At 41.4% G+C, this 23531-nt stretch overlaps 1 protein-coding gene across 1 annotated transcript; it reads left to right on the top strand.

The window, feature by feature from the left end:
• The first annotated feature begins 826 nt into the window (after positions 1 to 826).
• mxe (myxovirus (influenza virus) resistance E) lies at positions 827 to 22545 on the top strand. Its single transcript, XM_066641127.1, has 11 exons — positions 827 to 874; positions 13412 to 13549; positions 13638 to 13792; positions 14154 to 14292; positions 15075 to 15273; positions 16073 to 16151; positions 16287 to 16409; positions 16678 to 16819; positions 18906 to 19064; positions 19203 to 19480; positions 20960 to 22545. Exons 3-11 carry the CDS (start codon positions 13682 to 13684, stop codon positions 21221 to 21223), a joined length of 1494 nt encoding a protein of 497 aa, XP_066497224.1. The 5' UTR covers positions 827 to 874; positions 13412 to 13549; positions 13638 to 13681; the 3' UTR covers positions 21224 to 22545.
• The last annotated feature ends 986 nt before the right edge of the window (positions 22546 to 23531 follow it).

Raw genomic sequence — 23531 nt, 5'->3', positions numbered from 1 at the left:
TTTTCTGTTAAAAAAAGAGAAATACATTTAATTAACAGTTGTGTTATTAATTTACAGATGTCTGTAATTTTACAGAGTTATGTATAAAAATAAAATATTTTTATAATAAAAGAAAATAAAATAAAAAGAAAACTACTTAAAAATGTTATTTTCTATAAAAGTAGGAGATATATATATATATATATATATATATATATATATATATATATATATATATATATATATATATATATATATATATATATATTATATACAGTGTACCATTTCTCTCTCTTGAGTCTTTAAACCTAAACGGACTTTCTTTTAGTTTTTGTCTAAGGCTTTGTGTGTGTGTGTGTGGATTTTTGGATGGATGGATGGATTTCTGTGAACACATTTAGTTGTTGAGTTTATTCTTCTTGATTTTTATATTCATCACTGGTTGTATAGGAAGTAAATGTAAGAGTACTTTTCAAGTAAGTTGTCACTTTGTATTGTCACGTTTTGTAATGTGAATGTAAAATATTAGTGATATATTAAGGAGGAGGTGGTCAGTGATTCTGTGGAAGGGTAAAAGAGGCAAAGTTAATTTGGTATAAAACTACATCCTTGCATGGCCAAGCATGATGCTGAGGATGAGATAAGGCCAAGATGTTGTACAGAATACAAGGATAGGTTTCGATTCTAGATTTCTAGCTTCATAACCTGGAGCTTTCCATATGACGTCAGCAAAGCGAAAGTAGAAAGTTAAAGCCATGAAAGCAGGAGTCACCGGTGAAGGAAACGAAACTGAGAGGCTGCTTAAAGGCACTCGGTCAAAACACACACACCCACACACACACACACACACATCTCTGAGGAGTCTTCACTAAGACCTCATCTGACCAAGCCTGAGGTAAAGATACTTTTCGCGTTTATAAAATATTTCATAGGGAAATATTCGTCTCTGGGTGTTTTTAGTTTTGGAAAACGAGCGAGATTTGCTCTGTACTTACAGAAACAAACGAACATGTAAATAGAGATATTTCTTGTGCTTGACACTGTTATGAACTGCCATTAATTTTTAAAGAGCGCAGTAGCATTTAAATCGGGTGTTACACCGAATTCTATGACCGTCGAGTTCTGTGACCCTAGAGCAGAATTTGTGACCCCACTGAATATTAATTACATAAATGTACTTAAACCTGAATATTTATAAGGTTTATATGGAGATTCAGTGAGGGTAGCTGTCAGGGGTGGTGTGTACAGCTGTCAGAAATTGTGACTCCCTATGCCAAAGCTATGAAGTAGCGCCCTCTAGGGTCACCGAATTCGATAGTCCCAGAACTTGGTGTAACACCTGTCCACATACGGATGACAGTTCTGAAATCGGCCCTTTGTAGATGTTTGATCAAATCTACCTGTTGATTGAGAGGTGTCAGTTCTGCAAGTGCCGAGTTAAAAGAGGTTTAAAGGTTGATGAGATACTGCCCTCTCACATCATCTGTTTAAAATTGTCACGCCCTCGTCTCGTCATGTCTCCAACGCGAGCCCGACCAGCACAAGCCCCTGCCTCCGTGGACGTCGTCGCAGGTCCCCCTGCTTCCGAGGACGTCATCGCAGGAAGGCTTACCGCTGCTACTCCACTAGGCGCAGCGCCTCCAATCACTCCTGTCCCCGTGAAGGCGGCGAACCCAGCCGCTCCTGTCTCCTTGAGCGTGGCGCCCGCCTCTCCTGTCTCCGTGAGCGCGGCGCCCGCCTCTCCTGTCTCCGTGAGCGCGGCGCCCGCCTCTCCTGTCTCCGTGAACGCAGCGCCTCCAGCCGCTCCTGTTTCTGTGAGTGCGGCGCCCGCTTCTCTTGTCTCCGTGAGCGCGGCGCCCGCTTCTCTTGTCTCCGTGAGCGCGGCGCCCGCTTCTCTTGGCTCCGTGAATGCAGCGCCTCCAGCCGCTCCTGTTTCTGTGAGCGCGGCGCCCGCTTCTCTTGTCTCCGTGAGCGCGGCGCCCGCTTCTCTTGGCTCCGTGAATGCAGCGCCTCCAGCCGCTCCTGTTTCTGTGAGTGCGGCGCCCGCTTCTCTTGTCTCCGTGAGCGCGGCGCCCGCTTCTCTTGTCTCCGTGAGCGCGGCGCCCGCTTCTCTTGGCTCCGTGAATGCAGCGCCTCCAGCCGCATCTGTCTCCTTGAGCGCAGCACCCGCCTCTCCTGTCTCTGTGAGCGCGGCGCCCGCCTCTCCTGTCTCCGTGAGTGTGGCGTTTCCGTGGACGGCGTCGCTGCAGGGCCTCCTGTTTCCATGGACGTTGTCGCTAGGCCCCCAGTTCCCAAGCACCTCTTTGCACTCCCTCCTGACCTCCAGGAGAAGCTTACAAGCCTCATGGCACGCCTGCAGGTCTCCTTGAAGGCGGCGTCCGCCGTTCCTGTCTCCGTGAGTGCGGTACCCGCCGTTCCAGCCTCCGTGGATGTCATCGCAGGTCCCCCTGCTTCCATGGACGTCGTCGCAGGTCCCCCTGCCTCTGTGGACGACGTCACAGGTCCCCCTGCCTCCATGGACGACGTCGCAGGTCCCCCTGCCTCCGTGGACGACGTCGCAGGTCCCCCTGTCTCCGTGGACGTCGTCACAGGTCCCCCTGCCTCCGTGGACGTCGTCGCAGGGCTCCCTGTCTCCGTGGACATCACTGCAGGGCCTCCTGTCTCCGTGAGCGCGGCTCCCTCAGCCGCTCCTGTCTCCGTGAGCGCGGCACCCACCTCTCCTGTTTCCGTGAGTGCGGCGTTTCCATGGACGGCGTCGCTGCAGGGCCTCCTGTTTCCATGGACGTCGTCGCTAGGCCCCCAGTTCCCAAGCACCTCTTTGCACTCCCTCCTGACCCCCAGGAGAAGCTTACAAGCCTCATGGCACGCCTGCAGGTCTCCTTGAAGGCGGCGTCGGCCGCTCCTGTCTCCCTGAGCGCAGCACCCGCCGTTCCTGTCTCCATGAGTGCGGTACCCGCCGTTCCAGCCTCCGTGGATGTCGTCGCAGGTCCCCCTGCTTCCGTGGACGTCGTCGCAGGTCCCCCTGCCTCCGTGGACGACATCACAGGTCCCCCTGCCTCCGTGGACGACGTCGCAGGTCCTCCTGTCTCCGTGGACGTCGTCACAGGTCCCCCTGTCTCCGTGAGCGTGGCTCCCTCAGCCGCTCCTGCCCCTGTGACTGTGGCTACGGCCGTTTCTGCCCACGTGACTATGGCTACGGCCGTTTCTGCCCCCGTGACTGTGGCTACGGCAGTTTCTGCTCCTGTGACTGTGGCTTCGGCCACTCCAGGTCATGTCCGTAGGTCGGCCCGTAGGACTTCGGGGCCGATCCCTAGAGTTGTGCCCAGGCTGGCTTCTCAGACTTCTCCTCAGACATTTGCCAGTCCTGGGCACCCCCCTGTTATATTGGTTCCCCTGTCTGTCCCTGTCCTGATTCCTGTCTCTGTCCTTGTCCCTGTACCCATGTCTGCCTTTGTTTCTGTCCCAGTCCCAGTCACTGTATTCATGTCTGTCCCCGTAAACGTCTTGGTCCCTGTTCCCCTGCCTAGTCCCGTCCAGTCCCCTGTTAGTCCTGTCCAGGCCCCTTTTCAACCCTCTGTCCGGTCTTTTGTCCATTCCCAGCACCCAGTCCTGTCACCTGTCCAGTCTCCCTTTCAACCCTCTGTCTTGTCTCAAGTCCCGTCTCCTTTCCAGTCCCCGTTTAAACCCCATGTCTTGTCTCAAGTCCAGTCTCCCTTTCAACCCTCTGTCCTGTCTCAAGTCCTGTCACCTGTCTCGTCTTCTTTCCAGTCCCTGTTCCCATCCAGTGTCATGTCTAATGTCAAAAACCCTGTCCAGTCTCATGTGTCCACTCCCGTCCAGTCTAGTCCTTTGTCTCCTGTCACCCCACTTTGTCAGTCTACTGTCCTGTCCCAGGTCCAGCCCCCAGTTTCCACTCCTGTCAAGTTTCCAGCTCCATTTCCTTTGTCTGTTCCTGCCCCATGGTTCCTTGTCTTGTCTTAGTCTGTCTTGTTTTCCGTGCCCTCTCTTGTGCCAGCTCCCGGGGGGGTTTAGGTGTACGAGCCCCGGGAGTTGCGCGTTGGGGGGGGGTGGGGGGGGGCATCTGTCACGCCCTCGTCTCGTCATGTCTGTTTTCCCTGGTCATGTGCTCTTTTAGCACATGGCTATGTTTGTTATTATTCTAGTCTCCGCCTTTGTTCCGCCTCCTCGTCTGTCATTTGTTAACCCGTCCTCCTCGTTATCTTTCCAGGTGTGTCTCGTTTATGTCTAGTATTTAAGACCTCTTGTCTCACATCCTCTGGTCGAACATTTCTCCTTTGTCCTATGTCTAGTTAGTCGTGTTATATAATCTGTCCGTCAGTCTCCACAGTTTCTCCTTTCACCTTTGTTTTGTCCCAAGTCATGTCGTGTTGTTTGTCTCCCGTTTCTAGTCAGGTCATGTTTGTTCCCTAGTTTTGTCGTTTAGTGTATTTCCTGTCTCAAGTAGTTTAAAATCCTCGTCTTGTTGTTTCTTTTATAGCTTGTCTGTGTTTTGTTATATCTTTTGTTATATTAAAACTCTCCGAGTTCTAGCAAGTGGGTCCGCCTCTGTCAGTCTGCCCCGTGAGCCGTGACAAAAATAGTGTGATAGTATTTTTATTTCACTTATTCTGTTTTAAGTTTTTGTTGTACTTTATATTAAATTAAATTTTCAGAATAAAAAAAAAATACATTATTCATTCATTAATTATCTGTAACCGCTTATCCAATTCAGGGTCACGGTGGGTCCAGAGCCTACCTGGAATCATTGGGCGCAAGGCGGGGAATACACCCTGGAGGGGGCGCCAGTCCTTCACAGGGCAACACAGACACACACACATTCACACCTACGGGCACTTTTGAGTCACCAATCCACCTACCAATGTGTGTTTTTGGACCGTGGGAGGAAAACGGAGCACCCGAAGGAAACCCACGCAGACACAGGGAGAACACACCAACTCCTCACAGACAGTCACCCAGAGTGGGAATTGAACCCACAACCTCCAGGTCCCTGGAGCTGTGTGACTGCGACACTACCTGCTGCACCACCATGCCGCCATAAAAAATACATTATATATTCTAAAATTAAAATGTGGTTTGCTGTGCTCGCTTTCACTTTTTCTTGTACCTTTATGCAATTTTTAATGACATAAATAAAGAATATTAAAAGCAGTGGCTTTTTTCAATTGCCCATCTCCAGTGAACAACAGATTGTAATAACATAATAATCCATAATAACAGACCCACTGCCTTTTTTGCAGTATATAGAATTGTAAATAATCAGCCCTAACAGGATTGTGTGAAAATACGTAGAATATCATTTAAAAACATATGTGTACAAACATATGAAATAAGCCATTTCCTGAACTAAGACACTATAGCTACAATCTAATATGTGCACAGTACTGTACTGATTGTTTAGTTTTGACTGTTGATTTAGACTGTATGCCTATATGTGCTCAGTTTATCTTAGCGCTCTATTCTATATTTTGTTCTGTTCTGTAGATATTTCTCACATCTACCATGTCACCAAGGAATTCTAAGAAGGTAGATGATCATAGCAGCCTATCTTTGCACTATGAGGACAAAGTACGTCCCTGAATTGATCTTGTGGACTCTCTCAGGGCTTTAGGTGTGGAGAAGGACCTTAACTTACCAGCCATTGCTGTCATTGGTGACCAGAGCTCAGGAAAAAGTTCAGTGTTGGAGGCCCTATCAGGAGTGGCATTGTCAGGACATAACAGAAAGCTGACAGTCGCGGAACACAGTTAACAGTCTGTTTAATGTCGTTATCCAAAAGAGTAATCACAAAGCAGGCAAAGTTCAAAAACAGGAGCAAACAGTACCTCGGAGGATGGACAAAAATCGTAGTCAAAAACAGGCAGAGTTCAAAAACCAGAGAATGCAGACAATACCAATAGGGACAAGACAGGAGACGTAAATCGGGTACACAGGCAGGAAGTAGGCAACAGGAGACCGTCAGACAAAGTACCAGGAAACGCGTTGTATGCATGGGAGAACCAAAACAATACTCGGCAGGGAACAGTTCTCAGAGTGAGGTATATATAGGGAGACAGACAGGTGTGAGTAATTAGAACTCTGGTGAGGGAGACCGGTAGGTAGTCATGTGACTGGCAGGTGCATTCTGGGAATTTGAGTCCTGAGACATAGGCGTGACAGTACCCCCCCCCCGAAGACACCGGAGGAGGCCTGGAACGAGGACGACCACGACGACGACCACCCAGCGGAACAGATTCACCGGAACTATGGACTTCTGCACATGCGGAGGACTGAGATTGACGTGGGCCTCTGGATCGAGACCTAGGAAGGGACGGAGCGGGATTAGATACCGATCCTCTCGGGCGACCTCTGGGACGGGGAGCCGGCTTCTCAGGATGACGAGAGTGAAACGCCAACACGAGACCCGGATCATAGATGTCCTTTGCTGGTACCCATGAACGCTCCTCAGGACCGTACCCTTCCCAATCAATAAGATATTGGAGAGTTCCTCCACGTCTTCGAGAATCCAGTACCTCTCGCACAGCGTATGTGGAAGAGTCCCCAACATCCAATGCCGGGGGCGGAACGTCGTCGGGCTGCAACTCATTCAAAGGACCAGAGATCACAGGCTTGAGGAGAGACACATGAAAGGAGTTAGCAATCCGGTATTGTGCAGGTAATTCTAACTTGTAAGTAACATCATTAATTTTATCTGAAATACGAAAAGGACCAATATACTTAGGAAGGAGCTTCCTGCACCTCCCCTCAAACCTGATATCCTTTGTAGCCAACCATACTCTTTCTCCAATCTGGAATAACGGGGAATTTGATCTGTGTCTGTCAGCTTGTTCCTTATACCGGGAAAGGACCTCCGTGATGTGAAGATTAGTTTTCTCCCACACCTCCTCACTGCGTTTCATCCACTCGTCGACTGATGGAATTCCAGATGTAGCTGCAGTCCAGGGTGCCAACGGAGGTTGATAACCTAATATACACTGAAACGGGGTGAGACCAGTAGTCGAGTTGACCAAGGAGTTTTGGGCTATCTCTGCCCATACCAAGTACTGGGACCAGTCTTGTGGATTCTCATGACAATAAATTCGTAAAAACTTTCCCAGCTCCTGATTAACCCGTTCACACTGGCCATTACTCTGGGGATGATATCCAGAGGTAAGGCTAACATTTACCCCTAAATGTTCAAAGAAAGCTTTCCATACATGTGACGTAAACTGAGGACCTCTATCAGATAAAATGTCTTCAGGGATTCCATAATGACGGAATATATGTATATATAAAGCTTTAGCGGTATCTAGGGCCGTGGGTAATGAAGGTACTGGGATGAATTTAACTCCTCTAGAGAACCGATCAATGACTGTAAGAACTGTAGTAAATCCCTCCGACAGAGGTAGGTCAGTGACAAAATCCAGCGCCAAATGCGACCAGGGACGTTCTGGAACGGGTAGAGGCATAAGTTTACCTGCCGGAAGGGTTTTTGGTGTTTTTGCCTGAGCACAAACTGAACAAGATGATACAAATTCATGTACATCCGCTCTTACTGAACCCCACCAATAACGTGCTAGAATAAGCTGTGTAGTACGTCTCTCTCCGGGATGACCAGATGTCAGTGACGAATGAGCCCAGGTAATCAGCCTATTACGGAATTCTGGCGGTACATAAGTTTTGCCTTCCGGGCAAGATTCAGAAACTCCTTTTGACCGATTTTCTTGTGCAATCAGTTCATCTAACTCCCATCTGATAGCTGCCACAGAAACGGAGGAAGGTAGTATAAACTTATTTGATTCTTCACCTTTCTCCTCTGACTCATTCTGATTAAAACGAGAGAGTGCATCTGCTTTAAGGTTACGATTACCAGGCTGAAACGTGATGGTAAACCGGAACCGGGAGAAAAACAGCGACCACCTAGCTTGTCGAGAGTTCATACGTTTTGCAGAACGAATATATTCAAGATTCTTATGGTCAGTTAAGACTGTGAAAGGATGTAGAGAACCTTCTAGCCAGTGTCTCCATTCTTCTAAAGCCAACTTTACCGCTAAAAGTTCTCTATCCCCGATACCATAATTTCGTTCAGCAGGTGATAATTTATGCGAAAAAAAGGCAATGGGGTGTAACTTAGGAAGTTCTCCACTGCGTTGAGATAGTACCGCCCCTACACCCGTCTCTGAAGCGTCTACCTCCACCACAAAGGGGAGTTCAGGGTTAGGATGTTTTAATATGGGAGCGGTAGTGAAGGCTGTCTTAAGACGTTCAAAAGCACTTTGGGCCTGAGCAGACCAACACAAACGATGAGGACTACCCTTTAGTAAAGCAGTAAGTGGGGCTGCAATAGAACTAAAATTTCTAATAAACCGTCTATAGAAATTCGCAAACCCTAAAAAGCGTTGAAGCTCTTTCACGTTAGTTGGGACTGGCCAGTTTACGACCGACTCGACCTTCTGGTCGTCCATGACTATACCAGACACACTGATAACATATCCCAAGAATGAAATGGTTTGTTGATGGAATTCACATTTCTCTCCTTTGACAAAAAGGTTATTCTCCTTTAACCGTTGAAGCACTTGACTGACCTGTTTTACATGAGTTTTCACATCTGGAGAGTATATCAAAATGTCATCAATGTATGCAATTACAAATTTTCCCAACATGTCCCTAAAAATGTCATTAATAAACTCCTGGAACACAGATGGAGCGTTTGCCAACCCATAGCTCATTACCAAATACTCATAATGTCCCTTGGTGGTACTAAAAGCAGTTTTCCACTCGTCACCCTCCTTAATTCGCACTAGATTATATGCACTACGAAGGTCCAACTTAGAGAAGATGGTAGCACCTCTAAGTTGCTCTAATGCGACTGGAATAAGGGGTAGAGGATATACAAATTTCTTGGTGATATCATTCAGAGCACGATAGTCTATACATGGTCTTAATCCACCGTCCTTTTTTTTGACAAAGAAAAAACCCGAAGATATTGGAGACTTTGATGGACGTATAAACCCCTGTGTTAAAGCTTCTTTGACGTATTCCTCCATGACTCTTTCTTCTTCTAAATTCAAAGGATAAATACGTGATTTAGGTAAGGTAGCACCCTCAACAAGTTCTATCGCACAGTCATATGGCCTATGCGGGGGTAGTTTAGTAGCTTTTGTTTTACTGAAAACTTCTAAATATTGGGAATAAACGGGAGGAATTTCTACTGACATGGTTGAATCTGGACTCTCTACTGAAGTGGAATGGATAGAAATGTTTTTAAGGGCTAAACAGTTTGTTTGGCATAAGGATGACCAGGATGTGATTTCGCGTTGGCTCCATGAGATAGCTGGGTTATGAATCTCTAACCACGGTAGTCCTAAGATGATCTGAAAATCCGCCTTGGGTAATACCAGGAACGAAAGCCACTCGTGATGCAAGAAACTTGTCTGGAACCAAACAGGAACTGTCTCTTGTGAGATGAAATCTCCTCCCACGGGAAGGCCATCAAAAGCTCGGACTTGGATCCGTTTGCACAACTGTTTAGTCTTAATTCCCAGCCGGGTAACGAGGGATTGTTGAATGAAGTTTCCTTCAGCTCCAGAATCTATTAGCGCTGAAACGACAAAAAAAGTTCCTTGGCAGTACACTTTGACAGGTATGAGGAAAGATTTTGATATTAACCCTTTTGTGGGTACACTCACCAAGTTAGCACGAAAATTCCTCTCCAGGTTTTGAGTCCGGACTCGTGGAGGTAGGCGTGTACAATCACGACGAATATGATCGGATCCTCCACAGTATAAGCATAGTCCACCGTGGAGACGACGAAGGCGTTCTTCATGAGAAAGTCGCATATTATCACATTGCATAGGATCCGAAGGAGGATTAGGACAGGGAGCTTGACCTTGTACCGGGCGAAATAGAAAACCAGGAGCGGATTGACGCTTGACAACTTCTTGTCTCTTACACGGTGGTCGAGGACGTTTTTGTAGGAGTTGGTCCAGGCGGATGGATAAAGAAATTAACTGATCTAAAGTCAATCCGTCATCTCGACAAGCCAGTTCCGTGAGTATTTCTGGATTTAGACCATTACGAAAAACATTAATGAGCGCAGGTTCATTCCAGCCACTACCAGCAGCAATAGTCCGAAACTCTAACGCATAATCGGCAGCAGTTCGGGCTCCTTGCTTAAGAGTGAGAAGGATCTCACCACAAGAACGTCCCTCATTAGCATGGTCAAACACTTCCCGGAAAGTATTGACAAATTCGGGATAAGTGTTACTGACTATACTGTTCCAAATAGCGGTGGCCCACTCAAGAGCTTTACCAGACAGACGGGAGACCAAAAAGGCGATTTTTGCCTGGTCATTACTGGGAGGAGAATTCTCAAAAAATATAGAACATTGCAATAAAAACCCGCTACATTTGGCCGGATCGCCTTCAAACATCTCCGGTTTACTGACAGGATAACGAGAGTTCAAACTGACAGACGCTACAGGAGGACTGGGATTAGGGCTAGGAGCAGGAATACGCGCTACAAGGGCGTTAACACTCTCCAACACTTGTTTCAACTGGAGCTGTTGACTCTGTTGTTGTTGAGCGAGAGATTCAACAGATTGAGTCACGCTAGTCAACATTTGCTGGTGTTGACCTAGCATCTGGCCCTGACTAGTTATAGCCGTTCTGACGGCATCTGTGTCCGCTGTCTGCATGTTGGCCGAGTATTCTGTCAGGACATAACAGAAAGCTGACAGTCGCGGAACACAGTTAACAGTCTGTTTAATGTCGTTATCCAAAAGAGTAATCACAAAGCAGGCAAAGTTCAAAAACAGGAGCAAACAGTACCTCGGAGGATGGACAAAAATCGTAGTCAAAAACAGGCAGAGTTCAAAAACCAGAGAATGCAGACAATACCAATAGGGACAAGACAGGAGACGTAAATCGGGTACACAGGCAGGAAGTAGGCAACAGGAGACCGTCAGACAAAGTACCAGGAAACGCGTTGTATGCATGGGAGAACCAAAACAATACTCGGCAGGGAACAGTTCTCAGAGTGAGGTATATATAGGGAGACAGACAGGTGTGAGTAATTAGAACTCTGGTGAGGGAGACCGGTAGGTAGTCATGTGACTGGCAGGTGCATTCTGGGAATTTGAGTCCTGAGACATAGGCGTGACAGGCATTGCCTAGAGGCACAGGTGACACACAAATAATTCTTGCAACAACAGAAAACACCTCTCAACAATTATTCAACCAAATAGTGTGGTTAATAATGGAGACCCTTGTTGATGCAGGAATGACATGAATTCTCCAGAAAGAGAGAATGCAAATAACAGATGGACTAGTAATTATAATCATTTACAGGATAATATGTAAAATATCCTATGCTAATCCATTATATATTCTCGTAAGGACCACCACACTCTCACATTACCTGCAGCCACAAAAATGTCTGTTGTTGAATCCTACACCTCAACACTAAAGATGCTTTGGCCCATTATGATGCGATCAGCAACCAGCTACATCTAAGAACATTTAATATCCTACACCTACCCACGATGGTTGCTGTGGCTGTTTATGATCCAGTCGGCAACCAGCTATCCTTAACAACTATGGATACTCGTTGAGCCCAAGACATGAATACCAAAACCACCCATTGTATCACTAGCTCTTCACTAGGGTCATCAGGTAGGCATCTCCTCTCATCGGTGTTTTACTGAATTAAGCCCACAATACCTCCAGAAGGTCCAATTGTCCAAGACCCACCCCCCTCCAAGATTGCTTTACGGTCCTTCCTTACCCTTTAACATCAACAACCGTAAATCCACACTGGCCTCCCTGGTGACTAAGGCTCTACCTAGCCCCACTGGCACTGTTAATTCATGCTCAGTGCCATGCTAACTTTAGATGCTACATCACCAACAACCACAATAACGCCTCTACAGTACACTTCCCCAAGTTATCTATGCTCTCCTTATCCTCAACCAGTAACTAGATAGCTGTTTCTGATAACTCCTTCCCATCTGCCCTTAGTTTCCAGCCCCTGATGCTGAACTGCACAAGCAGGGATGTGGCAGACTGGGCTACAAATCCCCTAACACCTATCTTCACTGGTCTTACATATGCCTGCCACCCGCGTTCCCTCACCTCAGCGGCCATGTCCATGTATTTCAGCTTCTTCCTTTCGAATGTTTCATTTACTGCATCCTCAAATGGAACTGTTAACTCTATGAAATAAACTATACGTTTACTTTCAGAGTAGAGCATGTCTTTTAACACAATGCACTCTGGGACCTGCAGTTTTTTACCTACTTCCAACAGTAATTTTCACAATAATCTCATTCTTCACCCCATCTACCAATATTTGTAGCCCTGTAATCCTCTTCCTGCTCACGAAAAACACTAGTCATCATTTGCCTTCTCTTTGGTGATGTAGCCTTACTGCAGATACCACAATTTCAATCAATGTAAATAGCATATCAATGCTATTAACAGCCTTCACCAGTCCAGATTTTAGTCCCACAACTTGCTCATTATCATTTAGTGCTGTACTATACAATCTGCCTAAACACTCCACTGGTCTCTCTAGTACGGTAGGGATAGTTTCTCCTTCCATTAAATATTTTTTCCTTTGACAATCAACAGACTTCTAGACTTGCTTGGTTTAACCTTCAGCCTAGCCAACTTAGATTATCATTTAACTTCTCCAGCAACTGCTGTGTGCAAGGCACAGTAGTCATTAGCGTTGTTATGTCATCCATGTAGGCTTTAATCGCATCATCTCCCCGCCTACGACCCTCTTAGAGGCCCTAATTATTACCTCCATTGCCATTGTAAATGCTAATGGTGAAATCGTACATCCAGCCATTATACCTATTTCTAAGTAGTGCCACAATTTAACAAATTCCCCTGTAATAAAGTAAAACTGAATGTCCTCAAAGTATGTTTTAACCAGTATATATATAGTGGGTGAAATGTAATTTAAATCATCCAAAAGGAATGATGCCTGCACTTTGGACAATGCAAGATGCATACACATGTATATCTGTTCTGTCAAGAAGGCCTGAACACACGTTTCTAGATCGACAGAGCTCTAGAGTGTACTAGACATTTGACACACTAATATTACAAAAAGCTTAATCTTGATGTATAATGTGTTCTAAACTTAAATTTAAGAAAGAAAATTATACCTCTACCATGTTACACAATGGGACTGAAAGATTTCCTCCACTACAGACAGTTTTCAATTGGCTGTGGTTGCCAAGTAACAAAATGATTAAAGATTACATTGTGAAAATCTCATATTTTTCATTGGCTTTGTGTCTGTCCAGTCGGACTTTTTTGAAATAGAGATCTGTTAATATTTTTGTTTAATAGATTTGTGCATTTCACAAATGCAGCACAACAATGTCACACCATTTACTGAATTTGTAAACATTTTTATCCGTAGGTATTGTGACACGCTGCCCTTTGGTCCTAAAACTAAAGAGGGTTGAAACAGGTGCTGCATGGAGTGGGCGGCTGTCATACAAGGATAAAATACTGTGCCTTGACAACCCAGATGTAGTGGGACCTGCTGTGGCAAATGGTATATGTCTCCTATCAGCTTTTTAAAAAAATATTTTCATGGGACGTTTTCCCTGGTAGTAACATGCTGCTGCTGTTTGTCTTTATAGCACAGAATGCCTTGGCTGGAAATGGAAAAGGAATCAGTCATGAGATGATCACTCTTGAGATTGAATCCAACAGTGTTCCTGACCTTACTCTTATTGATCTACCAGGAATTGCCAGAGTAGCTACAGATGACCAACCATTAGACATTGAAAAACAGGTGAGAAGACAATTCTGCTAATAAAGTGAATTTGCTGAAGTCATAACTCACTGTAGTTTGTTGCTTTACTATAAATCAATATATGCATTTCACTCAACTGGGAGATTTGCCTTTTGTCTTGCACTGTGAACTCAATATTAAAATACAAAAAGAAAATGTCTAAACCTGGGCTTAGCTTCCCCAAAACCTAATTGTGTTAAAATAATCTTAACAGGGAGAGAGTTCAGTGTGATGCTCACTCTACCACTTTAAAATATTCTTTATTCTATGATTATTTTGGGAAACCCTGATCAGTTGTTATTTATTTTATTATTATTATTTATTTATTTATTTATTTTTTAATCTCAAAACTGTTAAACAGATAAAAGATCTCATTGAGAAGTTCATCAAGAGACAAGAAACTATTAGCTTGGTGGTTGTGCCAGCGAACATCGACATTGCCACTACTGAAGCACTGAAGATGGCAAGCAAAGTCGATCCAAATGGGCAAAGGACATTGGGTAAATATACACTGAATGTTCACTGGATTAGGAACACTTAATTAGGAGTACTTTGTCGTTCTACAATTACAGATTGGAGTCAATCTGCTTCCCTTCATACTTTCGTACCCCCATTTCACCCTGCTTTTCAATGGTCAGGACCCCCACTGGACCACCATCAAGCAGGTATTAATATGTTGGTGAATAATTCTCAGCTCTGCCGTGATACTGACATGATGGTAATGTATTAGTGTGTGTTGTACTGGTATGAGTGGATCAGACCTACCTCATTGGTCCAACATACAGATGTAAAGTCAGAGACAGTAGCTCCTCTGTTGTTTTCATGGACAGGACTTGAGGACAACGGATGAGCTACTGTCTCTGACTTAACAAGCCTGAATCTGTAAATTCCAGCTGTTGGCTGGATATTTTTGGTTGGCAGACTATTCTCAGGCCAGCACTAACACTGGGGGCTTTAAAAACTCTAGCAGCCCTGCTGTGTCTGATCCACTCATAACAGTGCAACACACAGTAATACATCAGCGTGCATAAAACATATCTGCCCTGCGGGAAGCCTGACCATTGAAGAACAGGATGAAATGGGGATAACAAAGTAGGCATACAAATAGGTGGCCTACAGTCTTTAATTGTAGAACTACAAAGTGTTCTTTTATGGTCAGTGGAGCTGATAAATTGGACAATGATTGTAGATACAAGGTTGGTGTTTGAGTGTAGATTTTGAGTATGGATGAAGTTGCTGAACAGCATGATATGGGAGAAAATCACCTTATTTATATGAACAGGTATTCTGACCAAGCCTGATTTGGTGGACAAAGGTGCAGAAGACATGATTGTTAGTACAGTCAGTAATTTGGTCATTCCACTGAAGAAGGGCTACATGATGGTTAAGTGTCGTGGCCAGCAAGACATAAATGCCAATCTGAGTCTGACTAAAGCCCTTCAGAGTGAGAGAGACTTCTTTGAGCAGCATTCACATTTCAAGTAAGACATATTTCCCTACTTACTTGTCCTATAGGAGGCTGAAATACAGAACACAGTAAACAATGTTTATTGATTTCATTGTTTTTTGGGCACATTCCCCAAAGCATAGGCTACGTTCATGCATCTGGTAAAAGTGGCCCAAATCTGATCTGTTTCTTCATATGTGACACAGACAAGTGAGCAGCACAAATCAGATCCATATCTGATCTGTGGTGATGTGACTCTGTCTGATCAGCCTGATAGAAGTTCATGTGATGTTTATATCATTCCGGCCATTGAACATTTTAACAGTTATTAAAGTTTTTAATTCATAACATTTTTAACATTAATCTCATGTGGAAAAAATGTAATTGTCTGCTACAGTAAAGCTGCAGTAAAACATAATTCCTGTCCTATTCCTTCATTTAAAAATCAAAAGTGCTTTTTATTAAACAGACAGGCATTTCCTACTGGTCAGAGAATGAAGCATCGTCCTTTTGCACATACAGGTCAGTTTAGCATTTTGAGATCTTGTCCGATTGGTGTCAGATATAGGTCACATTTATATAGACAGTGTGAACAGCAGAACAAAACAATCAGTTTTAATTATTTGTGCCACTTTTTACCTGCTGTATGAACATAGCCATAGCATAGTTTAGTACTTGTTAGATAGGAAAGTTGTTAGATATTAAAGTTGTTAGATAGATTTTGCCTATGTTTCTATGTTTTGCCTATGTAATTCTCAGTATGTGTTTTGGACATGTTTTAAGGCTAGAAATTACAAACACTACTTCTGTTAAAATTTCTTTCTCTTATTCAGGGTTTTCCTGGAAGAAGGTAAAGCCACTGTGCCTTTCCTTGCAGAGAGGCTAACAAAAGAACTGGTAGAACACATTGGTGTAAGTTAGGGCTATTCTTAAATGATTCTACATGTTTTGCTGCAAAAAGTCTAACTTTTGTCTAATTTTGAAAAGTATATATATATATATATATATATATATATATATACATTTTTTTTTTTTTTACTTTTTTAGAGGTCCCTCCCACAGCTGCAAAAACAAACTGAGGACAAATTTGAAAGTACAGCTAAGGAACTGAGAAACCTTGGAGATGGAGTTCCTCTAGAAGAAAATGAAAAGAACAATTTTCTCATTAAGGTAGCAATTTCTAATATCAAGTGGACACATCACATTTTTCAAAGTGATGAAATTGTTGTACTCCTTAAACTACTGACTACTACTGACTAAAAAACCCAAAGATCCTTGAAGCAACCCTAACCCTAAAAATATGAACGGTTTGCAGAGACCCTGTGTGCACTCAGCTTAAAGAACTTCAAAGGAGTTATTTGACTTTCTAGTTGGATTTTTTTTATTTTATTATTATTTACTTTGTCATTTTGTTTGTCTGAATTTTTATATTTTTCAGAAAATTAATGAGTTCAACCAGGTCCTTTCCGATGTGATGAGGGCTGAGGAAGACACAAAAAACTCGGATAGCAAGGTTTTCAGCAGAATCAGGACTGAGTTTGGAGATTGGCAAACCCACCTGGATACGGCGTCTAAGAAAGGTAAGTTATTCTTATTCTGGCAGCATCATATGTTAGCAACAAGGTTTGTTTTCAAATTCCAAACTGGAATATGGTACTTTAATCAAAATTTAGTTTCATAATGCAATATAAACAGTTTGCAGTATGTTTCATTATATGTTTTTGGGAGTGGGCTTTACACATATAAAAATACTATAATTAACACCAGTGACCCCCAAAATTTTTAACATCTTTTTTAGAAATAAAAACAGGTTTGCCTGGTTTTGCTAGACCACTATCAGCTGTTAAGTGTCACACAGGTAGTACTAACATTTCAGTAATGTGGTGTAATGTGGCCCAATATATACAATATAAAGCCTTTGAGAGTAATTTGAACTCATGGTTCAAATAGGTAATGTCCTGTGTTTCATGGAACATTACACATGACCCTGCCTAATAAAAAATAGGGCATAGGGCTTGGATGAATGAGGGCTTAAAATTCATGTTTTAAATGTTCCAGTGTCCAAGGAGCCAAGCACAGACAGCTCCTGCACAGGTTTGGGAACAGTATGGGGTTTTAAAATGGGGCACAAGTACAAAAGAATGTATCTCGATAGTCAACTGACCAGTGAGACATCACTCAGCTAATAAACCATAAACCTGTATCATCTCCATATTTCTCTGTGCAGAGCTGTCTCCAGCAGCAGCGCAGCAGCAACCATTTATACAGATTATGGACCCTAAACTCTTTTATATTGTAATGATCCACATTTAGTAACTGTCTACACCACACCTGTCTACAACTACACCACTAACAAACTAATTTAGCAAACAATTGCTATTTAGCTGATGGAAGTTACTCTGAATAACAGGCTGTATTAGACATTTCAAAATTCCGTTGATTATTAATTAATTTATTATTTACATATTTAGTTTGTGCATTGTAATGATTTTTGAATAACTTTTAATTAAAGTTTAGTCATGTCAATTGACAATTCTGTCATTACGCACACTTTATGTGTCAGGTGCAAGGGTATATTTTGTTCAAACTTACGAACATTTTGTGACTACGAACAATTTGATGTATCAGGATATTTGTGGAAAAAAAGTGATTTTGTTTTTTTAAAAGTTACTGCACATTAGTTCTGCTCGTATTTCATGAATGAGGTCCATTTAAGAGACTCCACAAACATTTTGACTCTCAAAATTAATGTTAATTAATTGTAGTTACGTGTAATTTTCTTCAATGAAAACTAAAAGCATTTTAGTCTGCCATTTTAGTCATGTATTTTTAATGGATTTACTGTTTTAGAGGTATAATTTATTACTAAATTTCATACAGCTTAAAAATTGTTACATTTAAAAACATGTTAACATCCAAATATATGCAAGCAATATGCCCACTTTTTTATTTTTTGCATTGATTTGCTTCACAACATCCTTGCAAGTTAACTCCAATTCATTTTTATTCATTAACAAAAAGTGCAAAAATGTTTTGTCTTAGATTTATTTTCAAATAATTACTTATATTTAGTCAATATCTAGGTTTTGTTGTGAAAAACAGATTGTAAACAAATACTTTTTGTCATAGATTTCATTATGAATTCAACAGAATTAACACTACTAAGAATCATTGGCCAAGATTTGGTCCCAAGTCCTAGGTGATTTGGAGTGAAAGAATCAATTCTTCATTAAGGATGGCTTTGGGACCAAATTCTGAAAATAATTCTGGATATTTTACAGAAATACCTCTCATGTCCTATGACAGAGGAAGAAAGGGGTCTTTTCTTTTGAAGACAGAGTCAACTCAAGCAATTTTAGACTGGACTAAAATAGCACACTCCTAAAGTAAAAACCTCTTTCTTCCCCATCACCATGTGACATATTTCCAGATATTGCTGTGGAATATGATATTCTTATTGCTATGTCTAAAATTATTTTAGATTATGGTTCTAGAGACATCCTGTTGATCTTGTGAGAGAAGCAACTTGATAAAAAATTTGAATAAAGGTTTGTTTAATGTTTTGTGCAATCAGATTGAAGTAAACAGCACAATTTCTAAACCATTGTGAGCTCTGAGCTCAGTTAATTCTGATTCTATTTTTCTCTGCCAATGCTCTTTCTCTAGTTGAGGAAAATCTCCGGGATGAAGTTGAAGAGTATACCAAGATCAGTAGGGGAAAAGAGCTTCCTGGATTTGTCAATTATAGGACATTTGAGAGCATTGTGAAGAAACATGTGGAGGAGCTGGAGGAACCTGCCATCAAAGTTCTGGCAGTTACTACTGGTGAATACTAACAGATTAACCTGTGATATCCTTTATTTAAGTAATGTCTTGCTGTATAATTAATGTTATACTGTTATGCATTTAGCAGTGTCTACGTTTCTAAAATGTCCACTTTGATTTTTTCTTACTTTTTGAAAGATATTGTCCACTCCTGCTTGAACAACATTGCGAGTAATAATTTTGAGGCCTTTCCCAATCTGCTGAGGGCATCTAAAGAGCCTATTGAAGACTTACGTGAACGAGAGTATGAACAAGCCAAAAAGAAATTACAAGCTCAGTTTAAAATGGAGAGGATAGTTTATTGTCAAGACGGTCTGTACAGCTGGAAACTAGAATATGTCAAAAGGAATTTTTCTGCCAAAGTTGTCAATGCTGATGTCCGGGAGATGGCTCAGCACCTAAAAGCCTACTTCAAGGTAAGCTATTTTTATAGTGATTCTACATTAAGTCCAATTGTTCATGTATCTGACTTTGATATTATAAATACCATAACTTTGTTACAGAGTTCTAGATAAAGTTTAACTGCTGCACAGGTGATTTAGAAATAAGACAATTAAAACAAATAGGTGTCAAAAATCATAAACTAAATGTGTATTCATTTGACCACAGCACATTTCCACTAAATGAATGAGCTTTGGCACAGATAACTCTGTAGCTTGTTTGCATTGAATTGATATATGACATTCTTCTTGTGTAATAGAGTTTCAGGTTGCATTTTTTGATGCAGTGACTGATTGCATTAAGTGACAAGACTTTTCTGAAGTACTCCTGGGTACATGTGATTACATTTAGCAAATTAGCCTGAGGGCTTAAAGATCACCCAATTTCAGTAGTGGTGTCTTGCAAGTGGCTTGGCATTGCGACAAGGTTTGGCACAAAGTGGTTAGCCATGGAAGCAAAGAGTCTTTAGTGTATAGTATTTTATATATATATTATATTTACCTACTTATTATGTATTGTTTTGAAAAACAGTGAATATTGAATATTCTGTAAATTGTCACTCTTATTGTGCCCATGTCCCAATTTTTTTTTTTTGTGGTTGCAGGCAAACAAAAAAAAAATAAATTAAATTTAAAAAAAGTAATATAATAATTTATAATTAGGAAATGCAATCAAGCTGGTCAGTGAAAAAATGGAAATCTTTTCTTTGTACTTGTGCAATTTAGATAAAGGTTCAAGAGCATTTAGAAATCGCAGATTATTGTTTTTTTTTTGCATTTTTTTTTTGCAAGTTTACTGCGCAAAATTGAAGGAAATGAATATTATGTTTTTATTTAATTATTTATTTTATTATAATTTGTGCAATACATTTAACTCAGCATATAAACAAATCTTGTGGAAAAATTCTAAATATGCCATAGGATCAATCATAACATTATAACCACCTTATTGTCCATTTTCTCAGCTCCCCTGGCCATACAGGAGCACTTTGTAGTTCTACAATTACAGACTTTATTTCAATTAATGCTTTACATACCATGTTTGCCCAGATTCACCCAGTTCAATAGTCAGGGCCCCCACAGGACCACCACTGAGCAGGCATGATTTGGGTGCTGGATCATTCTCAGCCCTGCAGTGACACTGACATGGTGGTTGGGTGTTAGTGTGTGTTGCACTGGTTGTTACTAAGGCTGTTTTGAAATCAGTGGGGAAAACATCAAGCTGTAAAGTGTAATTTAATATGGCCAGGACGTCTTCAGATATAGAATTAAAAACAATTATAAAAAGATGAGTTGGAGTATTGTCACTTATAAAATGGAATCTCAAGAGGCGTATTCAAACTTTTGCACGTACCCTTGTGTCAAGTAATCAACTTCATAAATTATAACAAATATATGTTGTATATGGGTTAAGTGACTTTTTGTTATGTGTGTTTTTGTGTGTATGTCCTCCAGGTCATTTCTGAACGTTTGGCTAACCAGGTTCCTCTGATAATTCAGTATCATGTTCTGCACCAATATCTCTCTCGGCTCCAGATGGCCATGCTGACCCTGATAGGAACCAAGAATGCAGAGAAGCTCATCCGAGAGGATGTAGATGTAGCTCGGCGCAGGAAGCTACTGGAGGGCCGTTTGGGGCGGCTGAAGAAAGCCCAACAGATCCTGTCAAAATTTGTGCAGTCAAAAATGCATCAGGACAAACAGGAGACTTGCATTTAGAAGTACTGTTAGGTTCAAATTTGAATCTAGACCTATTTGTATTGCACCAGTGAAACATTTCTATTTATTTGCACTGTATTTAGACATTTGCTGTTATTCCTTATTTGTTAACTTTAAAATAGTTTTGCTAGGGATCATTCTTACTGAGATATGTCTATTAAGAGGTGTTAGAATGTTTTAGAGGTTTCTATTGTGTTAATATTAAATTACATGCATTCCTTTGCCGCTGTTTAAGGTATGTATGCATCATTACAGAGATTATAATTTCAAGATATTTATTTGAACTGTATCCATATTTGACTTTTGTTAGTACACATTTTTCATGTTACATGCTAGAACTAGAACTACCAAACCGCTGCCATTTGGCAATTATACCTTTACATCCCAAAGAACTGCCATTTGGCAGGTGTGAACAGCTCTTCTCACCTCCAGTGTTATGTAAATGAGGCCTTTACATTTGAAAGGAGACACTCTACTGCACTCCACACTCTTCTCTGCAGCAAGTTGGTGAACCCCCACCCCCCAAAAAAAGTCAACATTACCAGACATTTAGATTCAAGGTAGTTTTATTGGTATATGAACAGGAAAGAAACGTTTTGCTTGGTTTCCCTGTACAATGAAATAATAATAAAAGATAAAATAAGCATGCAACAATATGATAACAAAAGTATTCATAAATAGAAATGTAAACTATACAGAAATATAAACTATGTTCTTCATGCCACACTGTGCCATCTTTTGCCGTCTCTCAGCCACTCGTGTGTCTCCATGCGACCTCTCTTTCCTGGAGGTGGTGAAGTCTCCTCATCTACAGGACCATATGTTTGAGAATTGATTAGTGAAAGGTTAAAATAATGTGAAATAGACACAAACATGGTATTTGAATTATAATTCCAAAACATCTGAAGTATGCCTCCTTTGTGCTAATGTAGGATTGTTTTCACAGTGCAAAAAGTGGCATATTGATTAGTCAAAATAGCTCTGATATGTTGTAACCTTATTTTAACTAGTTTTTGTCTTTTGAAAAACTGCCAATAGGTAAAGATATTTTTTAATAAATTTATACAAAAAAACAACCCTCAGCTAGTTGTAAAAAGACATTTTTACTTAAACTTTATAAAACCCAAAGTAAAAGAATCTTATCAGGACATTTTGTCTTGTTTTAAGTCAAAATACAAGTCAAAATTACTCAAATTAAAATAGAATAATATTCTTGAGCAATTTTAACTTCAAAATTGTACTTTTTGCAGTGTGTCTCTTCCAAAATCACAACAGCCAGAACCGGCAAACAAACATAGAAAATTTAGGAAATCTTACCAGAAGAGATTTCAGAGTCACCGCTCTGATCAATAGTAATTTCTTCTCCATCGGAGTCACAGGGGTTGACATGGTTGAGGGTCATGTCCAAAGCCTGCTGTGCACTGTAAACCTTTGCCATGTTTGCTTCTCGGTCAACAGAGTAAGTGAAATATGTGTGGTGACGTGGCTTTTTATCCACATGGAGGTGGATACATACATATTCGTTATCATCATCGTTCACGCTATCACCCATCACACCCGTCCCTGTTCACTGTTACCTGGTACTGGCATATTTCGATCTAAAGGCTGCAACAACAACATTTTTAAAATAAATATAGAACCCATCTCAGTTCCCTCCATGGTGTATATTTGTAATATTGTATTATAGTGAGAAAGGTTTTTTTCACTCAGCATGTAGCCAGATAGGCTATTTACTTTGGTGCAGTTTATTATATAAAGTTTACGCACTTTATTAACAAGTTCTCATGTGTCTGCATTCATCTTTCTCTTTATTCTAAAACTGACACAAAGACATTTGAACTATAATTTCAAAACATCTCAAGTCTGCCTCCTTTGTACTAATTTTGGATTGTTTTCTCACTGATGATTTGTCAAAATTGCTAAAGTTCAGATTTTTTAACCATTATTTTAAGTAAATTTGCCTTTTGAAAAACTGCCTCCTTTGTGCTAATGTAGGATTGTTTTCACAGCGCAAAAAGTGGCATATTGATTAGTCAAAAAGGCTCTGATATGTTGTAACCTTATTTTAAGTAGTTTTTGTCTTTTAAAAAACTGCCAATAGGTAAAGATATTTTTACATAAATTTATACAAAAAACAACCCTCAGCTAGTTGTAAATATGACATTTTTACTTAAACTTTTTAAAACCCAAGTAAAAGAATATTATCAGGACATTTTTTCTTGTTTTAAGTCAAAATATCTCACCCCATTGGCAAAGTGTTTTTCTTGACAAGTAAATATGACTCAAATTAAGATTAAATACTATTTTT

This window comes from Hoplias malabaricus, chromosome 12 (assembly GCF_029633855.1).
Source record: "Hoplias malabaricus isolate fHopMal1 chromosome 12, fHopMal1.hap1, whole genome shotgun sequence".
NCBI classification, from domain to species: domain Eukaryota; kingdom Metazoa; phylum Chordata; class Actinopteri; order Characiformes; family Erythrinidae; genus Hoplias; species Hoplias malabaricus.
The sequence above is the reverse complement of the archived record's forward strand: the minus strand, read 5'-3'. Positions and strand labels throughout refer to the sequence as shown.